The sequence below is a fragment of the Sciurus vulgaris genome (genome assembly GCF_902686455.1).
Source record: "Sciurus vulgaris genome assembly, chromosome: 1".
In the NCBI taxonomy this organism is placed as follows: domain Eukaryota; kingdom Metazoa; phylum Chordata; class Mammalia; order Rodentia; family Sciuridae; genus Sciurus; species Sciurus vulgaris.
Window position 1 is genome coordinate 29236523 of NC_136461.1, and position 19069 is coordinate 29255591.

General features: G+C 37.7%; 1 protein-coding gene across 12 annotated transcripts in view; it reads left to right on the plus strand.

Moving 5' to 3' along the window:
* Nucleotides 1-19069, plus strand: part of MACF1 (microtubule actin crosslinking factor 1) — a 342663-nt gene that overhangs the window by 146106 nt on the left and 177488 nt on the right. For all 12 annotated transcript variants that reach the window (XM_079112948.1, XM_079112960.1, XM_079112953.1 and 9 more), the window contains 9 exons: nt 13926-14092; nt 14898-15010; nt 15103-15209; nt 15730-15849; nt 15994-16089; nt 16729-16856; nt 16942-17035; nt 17237-17391; nt 18035-18311. In XM_079112948.1, coding sequence (XP_078969074.1) covers nt 13926-14092; nt 14898-15010; nt 15103-15209; nt 15730-15849; nt 15994-16089; nt 16729-16856; nt 16942-17035; nt 17237-17391; nt 18035-18311 — 1257 coding nt within the window. The remainder of the gene's footprint in view (nt 1-13925; nt 14093-14897; nt 15011-15102; nt 15210-15729; nt 15850-15993; nt 16090-16728; nt 16857-16941; nt 17036-17236; nt 17392-18034; nt 18312-19069) is intronic.

Consider the following 19069-nt stretch of genomic DNA (forward strand, 5'->3'; position numbering starts at 1 on the left):
CTAGTCTGGAGAAGTGGGAACATAGGACAGATATGAGAAGAGCAACTCCTTTCTAAACAGAAGTATGCATGCAATTAAAATGTTAAATCTTTTTAGGTGCTTGTTTTGTTTTTAATATGTCAGAGTAGTGACCCTCCTCAGAAAATAATTCAAGTTGCAGAGTGGTGATGGACCTTCCCCTACCTTTAGCCATGTTCTCTCTCCTGTCGATTAATCGTCTAGGGCATGTTGATGGGAGTGGGACCAGATTATGGCTAGACATAAGTTGCTTGGTGGGTTTTAGAGTTCTTCAGGATATTGAGAAATGGTAGCTGATTCTAATTCTTGCCAAATGTGAGGTTTGAATAATAGAAGATAAATTTGGTCTTCTTTCCTATTCATCTGGTACAGTTGATACATCCCTTATCAGGAAATGGTTAATGCAGAGCAAGATGACAGAGGGCAGCTGACAGAAATGGCTTTCAGAATGATAAGTAGACTAGGATTTGGAGCAAGGTGGGAAAGGCTAATAGCCGTTATACTTTGATGCCAAACAAAGGCCTTCTCTTGCCCATTTCTTCTTTCAGGATTCCTATCCCCAGCTGCCATCAATATGCATAATACCTGGCTCATCTGAACAAGAAATTTGTTGAAAATCCCTTCCTCCTCCTCATCTTGGCTCTTAGCACCAATCTCTTGCCACATTGTTGGTGGATTCCATTGAATGAAGAATTTAACTCTATACCAGTGTCCTTGCTACATAACTTAGATGAATAGTCCCATTTCTCCTCTGTAATTATAGGGAAAGTTTTCTTTTTTCCTACTAATACTCACTTCGTATTATAAGAAGAAAGGAAAACTAACCATGTAGTATTATTGGAGGACTGTAGAAATTAAGGTTACTGTTAGAGCTTTGTTCAAGAAAGGATTTTGGGGGCTGGGGTTGTAGCTCAATGGAAGAGTCCTTGCCTAGCACATGTGAGGTATTGGGTTCAATCCTCAGTACCACATAAAAATAAACAAACAAATGGATTCTGACCATCTACAACTTAAAAAAAAAAAAAATTTTAAAAGAAAGAATTTGTTTCTTTTTCAAAAAATTTTACTTAATCAAAAATATTACTAAAGAATCATTACATTTAGGTGTAATAATATTATTGTGGTTATGTTAAAAAGAGTGCTGTATCTTTTAGAGCTAGCTACTGAAATGTTTACAGAAGAAATAATATGTGTGGATTTGCTTTATAATAATAGGCCATGGTGAAGTGGGTGGAGTGTGGATGAAGCAAGATAGCTGAGTTGAGAGTGGTTGAAACTGTGGGATGTGTTCTTGGGGCTTATTCTATGGTCTGCCACTTTTTTATATATTACAAGTGGGAAGCTAAAATAAATTATATGTAAACAAATATAATAATAATGATAGAATTATTATATAACACATATACGGAGAAAAGGTTAATATCCAGAATGCGTGAAGTGTTATATAGATAAAATGGCCAAGGGTATAGAGACAGATTGGGTGGATTTGAGTCCCAACTCTGCCACTGACTAACAGGGTGCCTTGGGCAAGTTACTTCTCTGTGCCACAGGTTCCTCATTTGTAAACTGAGGATAAGAGTTGTTTATACTTTATAAGGTTATTGTGAGAATTACATGAATTAATACAAGCACAATAAATACTACTCATTAATATTATTTAAAGAATCTCTACAAATAAACAAGAAAAAGATAGATACCCTTGTAGAAAATAGTGGAAAGCCAAGGAATAAGCAATTCACAAAAAAAGGAAATTCAGGGATCTAAACGTCCAAACAACAATCAGATACTATTTTATACCCATGAGACTGGTGAAAAAAATTAAAAGTCTGAAAATATGGTAAGGATAAGTTTGCCAATATTTAGTAGAATTGAAAAATACCCATATCCTGACATAGGCTTTCCATTGTAGTTTGATTTCCTTGCGAGACCTCCAAGACTGAATTTGAATAATGAAAGGAACATCCCCTGAACTTCACCTTACTCTCATATTGGTCATAAACTACTCCCCACAAATATAGAGCCATTCATTCTCTTTAGCTGGGCATTTGTAATGAGCTCCACTGCACTGTGCCCTCACCACTTCTTCAATGGATTTTCAAGGTCTGATACCTTTTCTGTAGTGGGATGAGGTCAGCTAGAAATGTCAGGATATGAGAATCAAGATGCTCTGAACATCTACTGTCATCTTCTGAGACTTACATAGACTTACAAAATTCAAATCCTCTGTCTGGTATTACAACTCCTCCATAATATATCTAATCTTTTCTCCTGTCTGTTCCCAACTTGAACTTTGGAGCTTTAACCATCTACTTTTCTTTTTTCAAACTTCTCTGAACATCTAGTCTTTCTTTATATCTCCTTTCTACCTGGAATTCTTTTCCCTTTTCTTTTTGTGTGTTCTATAATATCTTTTAATGATGAGTTTATTTATTTTTTATTTTTTGTCAGTATTAGGAGTAGAACCCAGAGCCTCACACATGCTGGGTAAGCTCTCTATCACTGGGGTGTGTGATATGAGTTTAAATCATACTTGTTTAAGAAATCTTTTTGATTACTCAAACCTACAGTAATTTTCCATTCTACTGAGATTCTCTATTGGATATTACTATTATTATTGCTCAAATTGCATTAAATTACATATAATCTTTCACGTGACCGGTCACATATAAAGAAATATAAGGAGAGCTTTTTCTTCCAGACATTAGCCTCCCCAAAACAGATTTTCATTGTGTTTGACTTCTCATAGTCTTTTTGTTGGATTCCCAGTGAGGTTATAGTCAGATCATGGAAAAAAGATGAATGTATGTGTACCACCATATGCTAGTTCAATCAGTATCAGTTTTTGTGGAAATCAACCAACATAATCTGTTAAAAAAAAAGAAAGACCAAAAATGCAATAAAGTTTTAGTTATTGTCCTTGGAATGATCACCTTCATATTTGAAGTATTGAATGAAATAATATACTGGGTTCAATCCTCAGTACCACCCCAAAACAAACAAAACAAAAACCCCAGCTTAAACACAGTTCCTAAAACCTAGTAATTGCTTGAAAAATGACAGAATAACTTCAGGTACAACCAGATAAATGAAAGTTGTACCCCATTTGTGTACAATGAATAAAAAAAAAAAAAAAAAGAATGAACAGTGTGTGACATTTTTTCCTCCATGCTGCCTATCAGTAGGGTTAAGACATTGTTCAGTAAATCCTTATTCAATTTTTAGGAAACATTAAGTTTTTAGGAATGCTTCAAAGAAGACATTAACCAGGTCTTGGGAAGTGTGGGATGAAAGGAAATTCAGGTGAATGCTTATAGTTTCTGGCATGGTATTGAGGCTGTCTTCTTCCCAAATGGCTTCCTACTAACTCACTGAAACTGAAGCTGAATTTGTGCATTTGGGAGATTAAAGTAAATGCTTCTGTACAACTCAAAGCTCAGCACTGTGTGCACGTATCACATGTAAGTTATTACAAGAAAAGATGGACAAAAGCCAAATTTAATTACCGAGATGGTTGTGATGATAATCTCATTTTTTGCATCCAGTTTACAATCTAGGAAAAATTCTAATCCAAATAGAGTATCTTTCTTTTTTTTTATTTATTTTTATTGTAAACAAATGGAATACATGTTGTTTCTGTTTGTACATGAAGTAAAGGCATATACCATTTGTGTAATCATACATCTACACCGGGTAATGGTGTTTGATTCTTTCTGTTATTTTTTTCCTTCCCCCCCACCCCTCTCACCCCTCTTTTCCCTCTGTACAGTCCCTTCTTTCTCCATTCTTGCCCCCCTCCCACCCCCCATTATGTGTCATCATCCGCTTATCAGCGAGATCATTCGTCCTTTGGTTTTTTGAGTTTGGTTTATCTCACTTAGCATGATATTCTCCAATTTCATCCATTTGCCTGCAAATGCCATAATTTTATTATTCTTTATAGCTGAGTAATGTTACATTGTACATATACCACAGTTTCTTTATCCATTCATCAATTGAAGGGCATCTAGGTTGGTTCCACAGTCTGGCTATTGTGAATTGAGTAGCTATGAGCATTGATGTGGCTGTATCTCTGTAATATGCTGATTTTAAGTCCTTTGGGTATAAGGCCGAGGAGTGGGATAGCTGGGTCAAATGGTGGTTCCATTCCAAGCTTTCTGAGGAATCTCCACACTGCTTTCCAGAGTGGCTGCACTAATTTGCAGCCCCACCAGCAATGTATGAGTGTACCTTTTTCCCCACATCCTTGCCAACACCTATTGTTGCTAGTATTCTTGATAATCGCCATTCTAATTGGGGTGAGATGGAGTGAGGTAGTTTTGATTTGCATTTCTCTTATTTCTAGAGATGTTGAACATTTTTTCATATATCTGTTGATTGCTTGTAGATCATCTTCTGTGAAGTGTTTGTTCATTTCCTTAGCCCATTTGTTGATTGGATTATTTGTATTCTTGGTATAGAGTTTTTTGAGTTCTTTATATATCCTGGAAATTAGTGCTTTATCTGAAGTATGGGTGGCAAAGATTTTCTCCCACTCTCTAGGTTCTCTCTTCACATTGCTGATGGTGTCCTTTGCTGAGAGAAAGCTATTTAGTTTGAATCTATCCCAGTTATTGATTCTTGCTTTTATTTCTTGTGCTATGGGAGTCCTGTTAAGGAAGTCTGATCCTAAGCCGACATGTTGAAGGTTTGGACCTACTTTTTCTTCTATAATCTGCAGGGTCTCTGGTCTGATTCCAAGGTCCTTTGATCCATTTTGACTTGATTTTTGTGCAGGGCGAGAGATAGGGGTTTAGTTTCATTCTGCTGCATATGGATTTCCAGTTTTCCCAATACCATTTGTTGAAGAGGCTATCTTTTCTCCATTGCATATTTTTGGCACCTTTGTCTAGTATGAGAAAATTGTATTTATTTGGGTTTGTGTCCGTGTCCTCTATTCTGTACCATTGATCTGCCTGTCTGTTTTGGTGCCAATACCATGCCATTTTTGTTACTATTGCTTTGTAGTATAGTTGAAATTCTGGTATTGCGATACCCCCTGTTTCACTCTTCCTGCTAAGGATTGCTTTAGCTATTCTGTGTTTCTTATTCTTCCAGATGAATTTCATGATTGCTTGCTGTATTTCTGTAAGGTACATCATTGGGATTTTAATTGGAATTGCATTAAATCTGGATAGCACTTTTGGTAGTATGGCCATTTTGACAATATTAATTCTTCCTATCCAAGAACATGGGAGCTCTTTCCATCTTCTAAGGTCTTTCTCAATTTCTTTCTTCAATGTTTTGTAGTTTTCATTGTAGAGATCTTTTACCTCTTTGGTTAGATTGATTCCCAAGTATTTTATTTTTTTTGAAGCCATTGTAAATGGAGTTGTTTTCCTCAATTCCTTTTCAGATGTTTCATCGCTTATGTATAAAAATGCTTTAGATTTGTGAGTGCTGATTTTATAGCCTGCTATTTTGCTGAATTCATTGATGAGGTCTAGAAGTTTTCTGGAGGAGTTTTTTGGATCCTCTAAATATAGAATCATGTCATCAGCAAATAGTGACAGCTTGAGTTCCTCTTTTCCTATTCATATCCCTTTAATTTCTTTAGTCTGTCTAATTGCTCTGGCTAGAGTTTCGAGGACAATGTTGAATAGAAGTGGTGAAAGAGGACGTCCCTGTCTTGTTCCCATTTTTAAAGGGAATGCTTTCAGTTTTTCTCCATTAAGAATGATGTTGGCCACGGGCTTAGCATAAATAGCCTTTACAATGTTCAGGTATGTTCCTACTATCCCTATTTTTTCTAGTGTTTTGAGCATGAAGGGGTGTTGTATTTTGTCGAATGCTTTTTCTGTGTCAATTGAAATAACCATATGATTCTTATCCTTAAGTCTATTGACATGATGGATTATGTTTATTGATTTACAGATGTTAAAACCATCCTTGCATTCCAGGGATGAACCCCACTTGATCGTGGTGCACAATTTTCTTAATATGTTTTTGGATACGGTTTGCCAATATTTTATTAAGGATCTTTGCATCTATATTCATCAAGGATATTGGTCTAAAATTTTCTTTCCTTGATGTGTCTTTGCCTGATTTGGATATGAGGGTGATATTAGCTTCATAGAATGAGTTTGGTAGGGTACCCTCCTTTTCTATTTCCTGGAATACTTTGAGAAGTATTGGAATGAGTTCTTCTTTGAAGGTCTTGTAGAACTTGGCTGAGAATCCAATTGGTCCTGGGCTTTTCTTGGATGGTAGGTTTTTAATGGCTTCTATTTCATTGCTTGATATTGATCTGTTTAAATTGTGTATGTCCTCCTGGTTCAGTTTGGGAGGAGCATGTGTCTCTAGAAATTTGTCAATGTCTTCGGTAGTTTCTATTTTGTTGGAATACAGATTTTCGAAGTAGCTTCTCATTATGTTCTGTATCTCAGTGGTGTCTGTTGTGATATTTCCTTTTTCATCACGAATTTTAGTAATTTGAGTTTTCTCTCTCCTCTTTGTTAGTGTGGCTAAGGGTTTGTCTATTTTGTTTACTTTTTCAAAGAACCAATTTTTGTTTTGTCAATTTTTTAAATTGTTCCTTTTGTTTCAATTTCATTGATTTCAGCTGTGATTTTAATTATTTCCTGTCTTCTACTACTTTTGCTGTTATTCTGTCCTTCTTTTTCTAGAGCTTTGAGCTGTAATATTAGGCCATTTAGTTGTTGACTTTTCATTCTTTTCTTAAGTGAGCTGCATTCAATGAATTTTCCTCTTAGTACCACTTTCATAGTATCCCAGAGATTTTGATATGTTGTATCATCGTTCTCATTGACCTCTAAGAATTTTTTTTATCTCCTCCCTGATGTTTTCTGTTATCCATGTTTCATTTAATAGCATATTATTTAGTCTCCAGGTGTTGGAGTAATTTCTGTTTTTTATTTTGTCATTGAGTTCTACTCGCAGTCCATTATGATCTGATGGAACATAAGGCAGTATCTCTATTTGTTTTTTGCATTTCCTAAGGGCTGCTTTGTGGCATAACATATGATCTGTTTTCAAGAAGGTTCCATGTGCTGCTGAGAAGAAAGTGAATTTGCTCGTTGATGGATGGGATATTCTATATATGTCTATTAAGTCTAGGTTATTGTGTTATTGAGTTCTATGGTTTCTTTGGTTGGTTTTTGATTGGAAGATCTATCTAGTGGTGACAGTGGTGTCTTAAAGTCACCAGAATTATTGTGTTGTGGTCTATTTGATTCCTTAAATTGAGAAGGATTTGTTTGATGTACAGGGATGCACCATTGTTTGGGGCATATATATTTACTATCATTATGTCTTCCTGATTTATGGTTCCCTTAAGCAGTATGAAATGCCCTTCTTTATCTCTTCTGACTAACTTTGGCTTGAAGTCCACTTTATCTGATATAAGGATGGAAATCCCCGCTTTTTTACTGGGTCCATGTGCGTGGTAGATTTTTTTCCCATCCTTTCACCTTTAGTCTGTGGATGTCTTTTTCTATGAGATGAGTCTCTTGCAGGCAGCATATTGTTGCGTCTTTCTTTTTAATCCATTCTGCCAGTCTATGTCTTTTGATTGATGAGTTTAGGCCATTAATGTTCAGGGTTATTATTGAGATATGATTTGTATTCCCAGTCATTTGGGCTTATTTTTGGTTTTTAAGTTGGCTTGGTTTCTCCTTTGAGTGGGTTTTTCTGTAAGGTAGTTCCTCCCTTTGCTGACCTCCATTGTTGTTTTTCATTTCCTCCTCATGGAATATTTTGTTGAGAACATTCTGTAGTGCAGGCTTTCTATTTGTAAATTCTTTTAACTTATGTTTATCATGGAAGGATTTTATTTCATCTTCAAATCTGAAGGTTAGTTTTGCTGGGTATAGGATTCTTGGTTGGCAACCATGTGCTTTCAGAGCTTGAAATATGTCGTTCTGGGCTCTTCTAGCTTTTAGAGTCTGGGTTGAGAAGTCTGCTGCTATCCATATTGGTTTCCCCCAATATGTAATCTGATGCTTTTCTCTCACGGCCTTCAAAATCCTATCTTTATTTTGAATGTTAGGCGTTTTCATTATAATGTGCCTTGATGTGGACCTGTTGTGATTTTGTGCATTTGGTGTTTTGTAAGCTTCTTGTATTTGATTTTCCATTTCATTCTTCAGGTTTGGGAAATTTTCTGATATTATTTCATTGACTAGGTTGTTCATTCCTTTGGTTTTTATCTCTGTGCCTTCCTCAATCCCAATAATTCTTAAATTTGATCTTTTCATGATGTCCCATAGTTCTTGGAGATTCTGTTCGTGATTTCTTACCATCTTCTCTGTTTGGGCAACTTTATTTTCAAGATAAATATTTTGTCTTCATTGTCTGAGGTTCTGTCTTCCAAGTGGTCTAGTCTTTTGGTGATGCTTTCCATTGAGTTTTTTATTTGGTTTATTGTTTCCTTCATTTCAAGGATTTCCATTTGGTTTTTTTTGAGAATCTCTATCTCTTTGTTGAAATGATCTTTTGCTTCCTGCAGTTGCTCTTTCAACTGCTTATTGGTATTATCATATAAGAGAGCATTTGCTCTCTTATCTCATCCTTTGCTTCACAAATCATCTTAATCATGTATAATCTGAAGTCCTTTTCTGACATTTCTTCTAACATACTGTCATTGGATTCTATTAATATGGAATCTAGATTTGTTTGGATATTTTCTTGCCTTGTTTTTTCATGTTGTTCATGTATCTTCCCCTCTAGCAGTGCAGATCTGGGGTATTGCAGATTTCCTCCTATAGGCTTACAATGGCCCTATAGGTTTCCAAAACCTTTTCTTTAAGGGGAGATCAATATTAGTAGTGCCCAATTCAGACACTATGCAATCCTAGACCAAATAACCCCTATGAGGACATTTACAATATTGTCATAATAAATAGAATGAGTTCAAATATTATCTTCAGTAAAACAAACATTTGCAATAAGGTCTGCAGTTTCTAATGGAGAGAACAGAGAGGATGCAAAGGGATGTAGGATGTAGCTGTTAATGGGATAAGAAAAGAATATACAGAAGTTCTAGATAATAGAAAGGGTGAGAGTATAATCAAAAGAAATTGGATGTTGGCATGCAAAAAGGGAGAAAGAGACTCTGAGGGAACAGGTATACAAAAGGAAAAGAGAGCAAGAAAAGTAAAGAAATAAAAACTTAAAATTGTTCAATATGGAGAAAAAAGAAAATCTACACTATAACAGTCATATAGTATTCAAACCTCCCCGTCTTCAGTAGCCTGAAGTATGAGAGGTCCCTGACAATGAGCTTCAAGTCTCCAGCAGGCGTCTCAGGATGGGATTTGCCCCACCTTAAGATTGGAGCTACGGCTTCCAGGATGGCCGCTCTGGCTTCCAAATGTGTTGGCAAATGGGGAGCTGCAGCTCAGGGTGTGGACGTGGTCAGCTGGAGGTCATGGAGGCGGGGTGTGGTTGGTCAGGTAGGGGTCCTGGAGGTCAGGTGTGTTTGGTGTGGTTGCGGGATCCTGGAGGCTGGGTGCAATCAGTCGGTCTGGGGTCCCAGTGATAGGGCGCAGTCAGTTGGTCTGGGGGTCCTGGTGGCAGGGAGCACTCAGTCGATGTGAGGTCCCCAGAAGCAGGGAGTGATTGGTCGGGCTGAGGGATCCTGGAGACGGGGCTCAGTCAGTCCGGCCAGGGGTCCTACAGGGCTTGGATGTTGTCTCAAAATGGCGGCAGCCACGTGTAATCAAATCTGCAGGTACTGTCACAGTGAACTTCCAGGCAAGAGCAGGCAACTGGCGCTCCACTGGCGGTTGGCGATCAGTTTGCTGACTGTCCTCGGATGATCGGGAGGTGAACCTCGGGTGGTGGGTGATGGATAGGTGTAAGGCAGGTGATGGACAGGCAAGAGGCAGGTAAATGGCGGATGATAGGCGCCTGCCAGTGAGCAGTCTGCACTCAAAAAAGGCGTCAATATGCTGGCAGACTGCAGGTGATCACAGTAGACAAATGGGGTAAACAGCAGGGGATCAATAAGCAGCAAAAACTGCCTCACCAAGAAACAGATATCCTCTGCCTGAAACTGGAGTTACGAAGCAACAAGGAACACAGCCTCCCTCTAGTCTGCCATCTTGGATCTCTAGAGTATCTTTCTTTTCCTTGAGAGAGCTAAATATTTCCCTGTCTCATTACAGCTGTGTTGAAAATCTGAAGTAAAACTATTCATAGAAGTAGTTTCAGTGCAATAAACAAAAACACTGTAATTGACAGGTAGGAGATGTCATCAGAGAGGATAGCTGTGGTTATACCAGAAATACAATATCAGTTAACTAACTGTACTTTTGTTTTTGGTAAAGAGCCCAAATATTCAGATCTCATTTTTCTTATTTAAATTCTATCCATTTTTACTTCACCAAATCTATTTCCTGTTCCCAACAATGTTTTGCCTTCTTAATATGTTCATGAAACAGCTAGCATGGATGGCTTTTAGCCATTAAAATAGGCAGCTAGAAATGTTAGGGGGAACGGTAATAGAATTGGAAGTAGGAAGTACTGTTTATACTGGGCTCAAAGGATGATGGCTTGGGCACCATGAGCATTATTGGGTCCTTAGCATGACTTTTTTCCCCCCATAATGTTCTTAGAGTTGATTGAATTTTATGGAATTAATTCATGCTGATCACACTTGCGAGACATTGATGTGCATTAATTAATTTACAAAATGAGTTTTAACTGCCAATCCTGAGTATTTGTATTAACTACTCAGTACACTTTATTGCTTTAGGGTATCTATGTGGGAAACAAATAGTAATTTGAAGATTGTCAGGTGAACCTGGAGTCAGAACAGAGAGGTGATAGGTAGAGGACTGATTTGCAGGATGATCTTAATAGCTGGCATCATCAGAGTGTGATAGCATGATTTCTACTGTAGGAACATCCCTCTCGAGGGCATGAGAACCCTCTGCCCTTGAATCTGCTTATTAGGGCACCATTTCATCTTCCCAGTTGAGGCCATACTTCCTGGTTTCATTTTCTAGATGCCATGCACATTCCCTATACTCTACTGTTCTTACCATCTGTCTTCAGACATCTTTAGCAACATTTATTAGTCTGCAGTTTTCTTTTATCCTCAATAAATATTGTTTTAAAGTTTCTGGTCTGTTTTTCCTGGTCCCCTCCTCCCTGTACTGGGAATTGAACTCGGGGGTGCTTAACGACTGAGTCACATCCCCAGCTCTTTTTATATTTTATTTAGAGACAGGGTCTCGCTAAGTTGCCTAGGGCCACTAAATTGCTTAGGGCCTTGCAATCCTGCCTCAGCCTCCTGAGTTGCTGTGATTACAAACATGTGCCACTACACCCAGCCACTGTTTACCTGTTTTTAAAATACAGGTATTCCTTGACTTATGATGAGGTTACATCGTGATAAAACAATCATAAATCGGAAACATTTTAAGTTGAAAATGCATTTAATTCATATAAACCTACCAAACATCACAGCTTAGCCTTACCTTAAACTGTTCAGAACACTTACATTAGCCTACAGTTGGGCAAAATCATCTAACATAATGCTAAGTCTCTTTTGCAATAAAATGCTTAATACTATACTGAGAATGAAAAATGAAATAGTTGTGTGAATATGCTTTTTTACACCATTGTAGTTGAAAAATAAGTAGAACCATTGTAAGTTGAAGATTTCTTATATCTTTTGCTGATATATAGTCTCATTTATTATGAGTTGAGCTTGTAAATTTAGGATTGAGCACTTGGAGGTGTCTTATTGTTGATTGTCCCATTTTTCTGACCACAGAGGTTCTGCTCCTCTGTGGTACTGACAGAGACAGTTAAGAGACAAGATGTTGATATGCTCGTCCCTTCCCTGCCTAACCATGGTGACCTAAAGTTGATGGTTATGTTGTTTAATTATGAGGGGAAGAAATACGTGTTGTACAGGCAATACCTACACTATCTTTTTTAAGAACCCTATGAGAAAGTTATCCTGTAATAAATATGCGGGGAAAAGAGTACAGGAGGCTTAAATGATTTTCTTGAGGTCATGTTCCTCTTAAATGCTTCCTTCCAGGAGCATATCTGATTGAAAGACTTGTGCTTTTTCTTGTTAATCAAGATTATTTTGTAGTTTTTAATATAAAAGTAAAGTGTACTCATTATTTGAAGTCAAAAGAAAAATAGAAAGGAAATAAAATTATTATTCATAGTCTCACTCCAGGGGTGACACTATTTTAAACATTAGTCTAAACTTGTTTGACTTTACACACTGCTTTGAATTCTGTTTGCTGTCAAAAAATTAAACTCACTGTAGATTCAAAGTAGGTTTTGTGCCCAGACACTTTTATTTGCTTATATTTTCTATTCTGTTTATAAAGCAAATGATTGTTAATTAAAACATATTAAGTTCCCCATATGATCAGTACAACACTAAGTGAAGGGCAATAATTCAGAAGGACCATGATCAGAGTCTCAGAGTTGGGACTGTTTCTTGCACAGTATCCTGTCTGCTACTTGAACACATCCAGTCGTGAGGAGACATCCCTCATAGGGACTACTGTTTGGTTTCAGATAACTCTGTGGTTAAGATGTGGTACCAACCCCTCAGGAAATCTATAGTTTTGGAGAGACAAGATTATACATGTGAAATAATAACTAGCAGTGCAAAATAACAGTTAAATGATGACATAGACTGTCAGTGCTGTTGGAGTGAAATAAGTAAGAATTGAAGGATGTCCATCACCCATACATGAAAGAGAGAAGGTGACTCTATTTGTTGGGTATAATAACCCTGAGTTTGGACTAGATGCTTTCATATGTAATGTATTTGATTATTACAGCACCCTTGAACAGGTAGTATTATTTCCACTTTACAGATGTGGTAACTGAGCTTGCATTTGAATCAGCTAGGATTCAAACTCAGGTCTTTCTAGAATCAGAGGCATGAACATTTTTCTGGTCTCTCTGAAGTAGGTCTTGTGCTATATTTTGGAGATTTCTTCAAATAGCTTTTTTTCTTATTACAAATATATACATGATATATAAAAATCACCTGTAATGCTACTGCTAAAAGATAGCTATGGTTACTAATTTGTTTTATGTCTCCCTAGGATTTATACTCAAATACATGTATGTATCTGTATCACATACGTGTATGCATACGTATGCATATATATGACTATATACTTAAATATGTTTTCCATACCTTTTATATGAAATCAGGATTAACTATTATTTTATTGTATTTTTCTTTTTATAAAATTCAGTGACCATTTTCCTATGTCATTAAATTTTCTTAAAATATACCTTTTTAAGCGCTACAAAGAATTCTTTTCTGTTTATGTGATATAATATGTAACCAGTGATCCCTCATTAGAGTTTAAGCTCTTTCTAACATTTTTCTGTATCATGCTTGTTTCTTAATGTTTCGGTGAACATTCTTGTATAAATTTTTTGTACATATCACTGAGGATTTTCTAACAAATTGTATGTATCCTTTAAAACTCTCGATTCAAAGCTGACATCCACAGGAGTTATGCAACTTGTACTCTCACTAGAGGCAGTGTGTATGTAAGAATATCCAATTGTAGACATTTTCACCAATCCTGATTAATGTCATTACAATTAAACCTCTCCTAGTTTAATAGGTAAAAAAATAACTTCTCATGGTTTTAATTTGCATTGCTTTGACTATCAAAGAGGGTAAATATATGTTGGAGTTGTATCTAGATGTCTGCCAACCTTGTGTCTCCTTCTTCCTCTATGAGCAGAGAAGATTAAAAGGCTTCTTCTTCTTTTTTTTTGGGTGCTGGGGATCGAACCCAGGGCCTTGTGCTTATAAGGCAAGCACTCTACTGACTGAGCTATCTCCCCAGCCCCAAAAGGCTTCATCTTAATATTAAGTTATTCCATGTCCTACCGTTTGGCAGATCTCTGACATCTATATTAGTGGGGAATCAGGGGACATGTCAGCGAAGGAGAAGCTACTTTTGTGGACTCAGAAGGTGACAGCTGGTTACACAGGAATCAAGTGCACCAACTTTTCTTCCTGCTGGAGTGATGGGAAAATGTTCAATGCACTTATTCATCGATATAGGTAAGTATAGTGGAATCTTAGTGCTCCTGGAAGAACTTTGTCTCATCTCATTATAATTGGTTATAATGCCATCTCCCCTCTTTAACAAGAATTACAGCTCTGATTTGTTTATTCATTTGAAAAAGGAATCTTTATTGGGTTCCTACTATTCTAGGCACTGGGCACAGGTAACAGTGAACAAGAGAGCAAAAATTTTTGCTCTCATGGAACTTACCCTGCAGTGGGAGAATGGGCATTACGGAAACAAGTACATGCTGTCCTACAGTGGCAAGTACAGTAGAGGGAAGTGACAGCGACTGTGGTACTTTGGGTAGAAGTGGTCAGAGATGGTCTCTTTGATCAGGACATTGGGAATGAGTCATGCAGACCTGTCTGGTCAGAGTGTTCCAATTGGAGGAAAGAGCAAGTGCATAGGGTCTAAAGTGAGGACTGGATTGGAGTGGTTGAGGAACAGCAGGTGGTTTGAAGGCCGAATGAGGAAGACAGGAATTTTAATGACATGAATCAAAATTATTAAGCTTCTAGTGGTCATAAATATGCACTAATTTTTAGTTTGTACTAGTTTGTGATACCTTTTCCATGAATGCAGTGAACCTGCTATTGTGTAAATTTAAAATTAGGGAGCTCTGGGTACCTGGCGTGTAATTAAAAATGGGATTAATACCCTTCTAAACCTCTTGCTTTCTCTCTAACTCACTGAGTTAGAAATTTCTGGCTCTGGGAACTTTTAAGAGGTTTTCTTTGTGTGAACTCATGTGTGATATGTAGATGATGGCCTTTCATGTGCCTTGGTGAACTTTTACAGACCTGATCTGGTAGATATGGAGAGGGTACAAATCCAAAGTAACCGAGAGAATCTGGAACAGGCTTTTGAAGTGGCAGAAAGACTGGGAGTCACCCGGTTGCTGGATGCAGAAGGTGAGAGTTTTTTGAACTTGAGTATGTTCAATATATATTGGCATATATTCACTGTTCCTTTGTTCTGAGAAATTTCTTGTCCATTCTCTCAGATGTGGATGTGCCATCTCCAGATGAAAAGTCTGTAATCACTTATGTGTCTTCAATTTATGATGCCTTCCCTAAAGTCCCTGAGGGTGGAGAAGGGATCAGTGCTACGGTAAAAGAACATTCTCCTGAAGTACCTCTGGCTTTCATTTGTTTGGGTGGACTACATTGATTACAGTGTTTGTTAAGTTCTCATTGTATACAGAGCACTTTTATACAGAGCCATTTGAATCCACATTGTTCTCGATCCCTGGGAATGAGCCTACCTATTGCTAATTTTGCATCATCCAGCATAGATCATTTGGTACTAAATGCCAGCCAAGAATGTCCTTCTTGTCCCCTGCTGTAATTCAAGATAAGTCAGTGTTTTTTCAGCTGTTAACATCGGCTCGGTTAGTTATATCGTGGATCTTTTCTAAATATTTTTAGTAGCTGATTTGTAGCCTTTTTTGATGTCAGGAATTGAATGCCACCTGAGAGTCCTTGAGGAGCTTTGAAACTGGGACTGTGAGCATTAAACTGAGCAGCTGCCTAGGCAATTAGAGGAAAAGGATTGTACATCATCTGGGGTGGCTTGAGCTACTTTTTCTGGATTGCTAATCAGGTATGTGATGTTTCCCTTCTGGCAACAGGAAGTGGACTCCAGGTGGCAAGAATACCAGAGCCGAGTGGACTCGCTCATCCCCTGGATCAAACAGCATACGATTCTGATGTCAGATAAATCTTTCCCCCAGAACCCTGTTGAACTAAAGGTAAAGTCGTGGTCTTGAATTGTTTTTATCAATTCTTTCTAGGGTGTGAATCTCAGAGCTTGTTGCTGCTGGCTCTGGGTGAGATGCTGTGAGAAGTGGGCCTGTTGTTTACTTTCATCCATTCACCAAATATTAATTTTGTAGGCACTTTATAACCAATATATACACTTCAAAGAAACAGAAATTCTGGCCAAGGAGAGAGAAAAAGGAAGAATTGAGGAATTATATAAATTATTAGAGGTAAGGAAATGTATTATTGGCTACGACATTGTGGTTTGTTGGTTTGCACTGTTGTTGCTTCCTGATTCAACAGATTCCCTGTGTACACTGCCCAATCTGTGTTAGTAACAATACCCGTAGTCTGGTCTTGAAAATTTGTGGTAAAGGGATAGTATCAATTGTCTTTTTTTTTTTTTTTTTTTTAAACTGAAAAGTGTCATGTATTTATTCAGAAATCTTGAGTTTTGGAATGAGTTATTCTGCTTCTGAGAGGGAAATTAAATCTTTCCTTAGGATGAAAATAAAAGAGATTTCCATTCATATTTTGATTTCTGGAGAATTTGAAGTGGTAGAGATGGGCTTGAAATTTAACCTTGCCAGATAGAGAATATTTAGAAGATGGGACTATCTGTAGAAAGTATAGAAGGAATGGAAGGATATAAAGCAGGTGTACTGTACATTTTAGAGGGGATTTTTTTTTTTTTTTTTTTCTTCTCATCTCAAGGTGAGGTACTGCTAAATATTTGATCTTTTTCCCATATTAGATAGTGGGAAAAATGAGTGACTGGGTAAAGAGGCAAGAAGTGAAGTGCAAAGAACAAATGAAAATAGGCCTGAGGGTATGGCTGTGGTTTTGGACTGAAGAGTATTCTTTTTCAGGTGTGGATTGAATTTGGCAGAATTAAACTGTCTCAAGGTTATCACCCAAATGATGTGGAAGAAGAGTGGGGAAAACTCATCATTGAGATGCTGGAGCGGGAGAAATCCCTCCGGCCAGCTGTAGAGAGGTGGGTCCAGTGCATGGGGATGATCTGACAGTTCTTACTGGGCTACTTCAAACCTTGCACTGGACTATGATTTTTCTTGTTTTAGGCTAGAATTGCTGCTACAAATTGCAAACAAAATCCAGAATGGTGCTTTGAACTGTGAAGAAAAACTGACACTAGCTAAAAATACACTGCAGGCTGTAAGTCTCTGTTTTGTCCCATCTCTTATATCATCTGTTTCTACCTTCTTACTTGCTGCTCTAATGGTCACAGTTAACATTTGTGGAATCCAGCCGTTACACTTCCTTTTTTTTGGAAGTACACTGGGCCCGTTGTCTCCCTCTGTCCTAGTAGGTGAGAGCAGTGAAGTTATCTCACCCTATTCTCCCTTTCTGTCCCAGGATGCTGCTCACCTGGAATCAGGACAGCCAGTACAATGTGAATCAGATGTCATCATGTACATTCAGGAGTGTGAAGGTCTCATCAGGCAGCTGCAGGTGGATCTCCAGATCCTACGGGATGAGAATTACTACCAGCTAGAAGAGCTGGCCTTTAGGTGAGGAACAAGGGACTCACACAGAGGGCTTGTTAACTGCTGAGGCTTACTGATCAAGAGCCAGGCATTGAATCTTATAACTTGGACCTTAGCGAGGTCAGTGTCTCGGTGGGAATATCACATGTACATATTTTCAGCAGGAACATTCTCACATAGAGGACAGTTTCCCCTTTTTGCAGGTCCCTCCTACTGAGTGCCCATAGGATTCCTGCATTCATTGTGGCATTTTATATCCCTACCTGTTTCAGAGTGGGAGTGATAGACATCTGGTTTAGAAATATTGGTGATCTAACGCACTCATTTTATAGAGGAGGAAATAGACTCACAGAGGGGATGAGGATTGTCTAAAGATGCATGGTGAACCATTGTTCATTCTGTTGTACCTTCCAGGAGTTGTACAAATAGGTATTGGTTTGCTCTCCCCCAGTAAACACTGTATTTTGGCATTTGCCTAGGAGACAGTTCCAAACTAGATGAAAATATTGAAACATCACCTCAAATTCATATAACACTTTTTCAAAGCACTTTTCATGTTATGATCTCATCTTTATTTTTACCACAGTTTTGTCAAATGCATAGTTAAGATTTTATTTTAAGTGTGTTGTAGATTTGAGTCCCTCTTTTTTCTCATCTTGTGTTTCAGGGTCATGCGCCTACAGGATGAGCTGGTCACCCTGCGTCTAGAGTGCACAAACCTATACCGGAAGGGCCATTTCACTTCACTTGAATTGGTTCCACCTTCTATTTTAACCACTACTCATCTGAAAGCAGAACCTTTAACCAAGGCAACCCATTCTTCTTCTACCTCTTGGTTCCGAAAGCCCATGACTCGGGCTGAACTTGTGTCTATCTCCTCCTCTGAAGATGAAGGCAATCTCCGATTTGTGTATGAACTACTATCTTGGGTAGAAGAGATGCAGGTGTGTGTGTATGTCTAAAAAGCTTGTGCAGTGCAGTAATGTTTGCTGGATCCAGTAGCTGGTCTAAAATAAGAGATCACTTTCTTATCTGTGTTTCCAGTACAGATTTCCTTAGTTATTGGTCCTGTCTATATTTAAGATCCCTTCTCATTAAATCTTAAGTGGGTAGAGTCAATGCAGATCCTCACAATTCTATGCTGAATAGCATAGGCTTTTCTAATTTGAAGCCCTTTGGGAATCTGTTCCCTTAATCTAACTGTCTTTTAATGGGACCTCGTGGGGAAAATTGCAGTGTCTGTAAATCTCAGATAGAGTTTCTGCAATTTTCTCTTTGACAGAGGAGTTTCTTTTTTTGTTGTTTTTCTTTACTCTTAGGTTTAAGCAATGTTGCTTGTTCCACAGTTTGAGAGGCCCTACATATTTTATTCTAGGATAATGGTTCAAATTTAGTATTTTCCTTGTATTTTTAACCCTTTTGTTTCATTATTAAATTCTTCCCATCCCCAAATGACAGATTTTCCCATTTACCAGTAAGTAAAAGTGCCCCAGAGCACACTGTTTTAAAATTATCTTCCATTGGCTAATAGTTGTTGTCATGAATGAAGCTAACCTAAATATTCTCAGATATTTCTTTCTTATATCCATTCTGATCTTGAAATGAAGAGATGCCATAAAGGGAATGCCTAAACTATAAATTTAAACATTTTTAGCCTGCGAAGACCCTTTCTGACTGACAGATTCAGGAATGTTCTTGCATG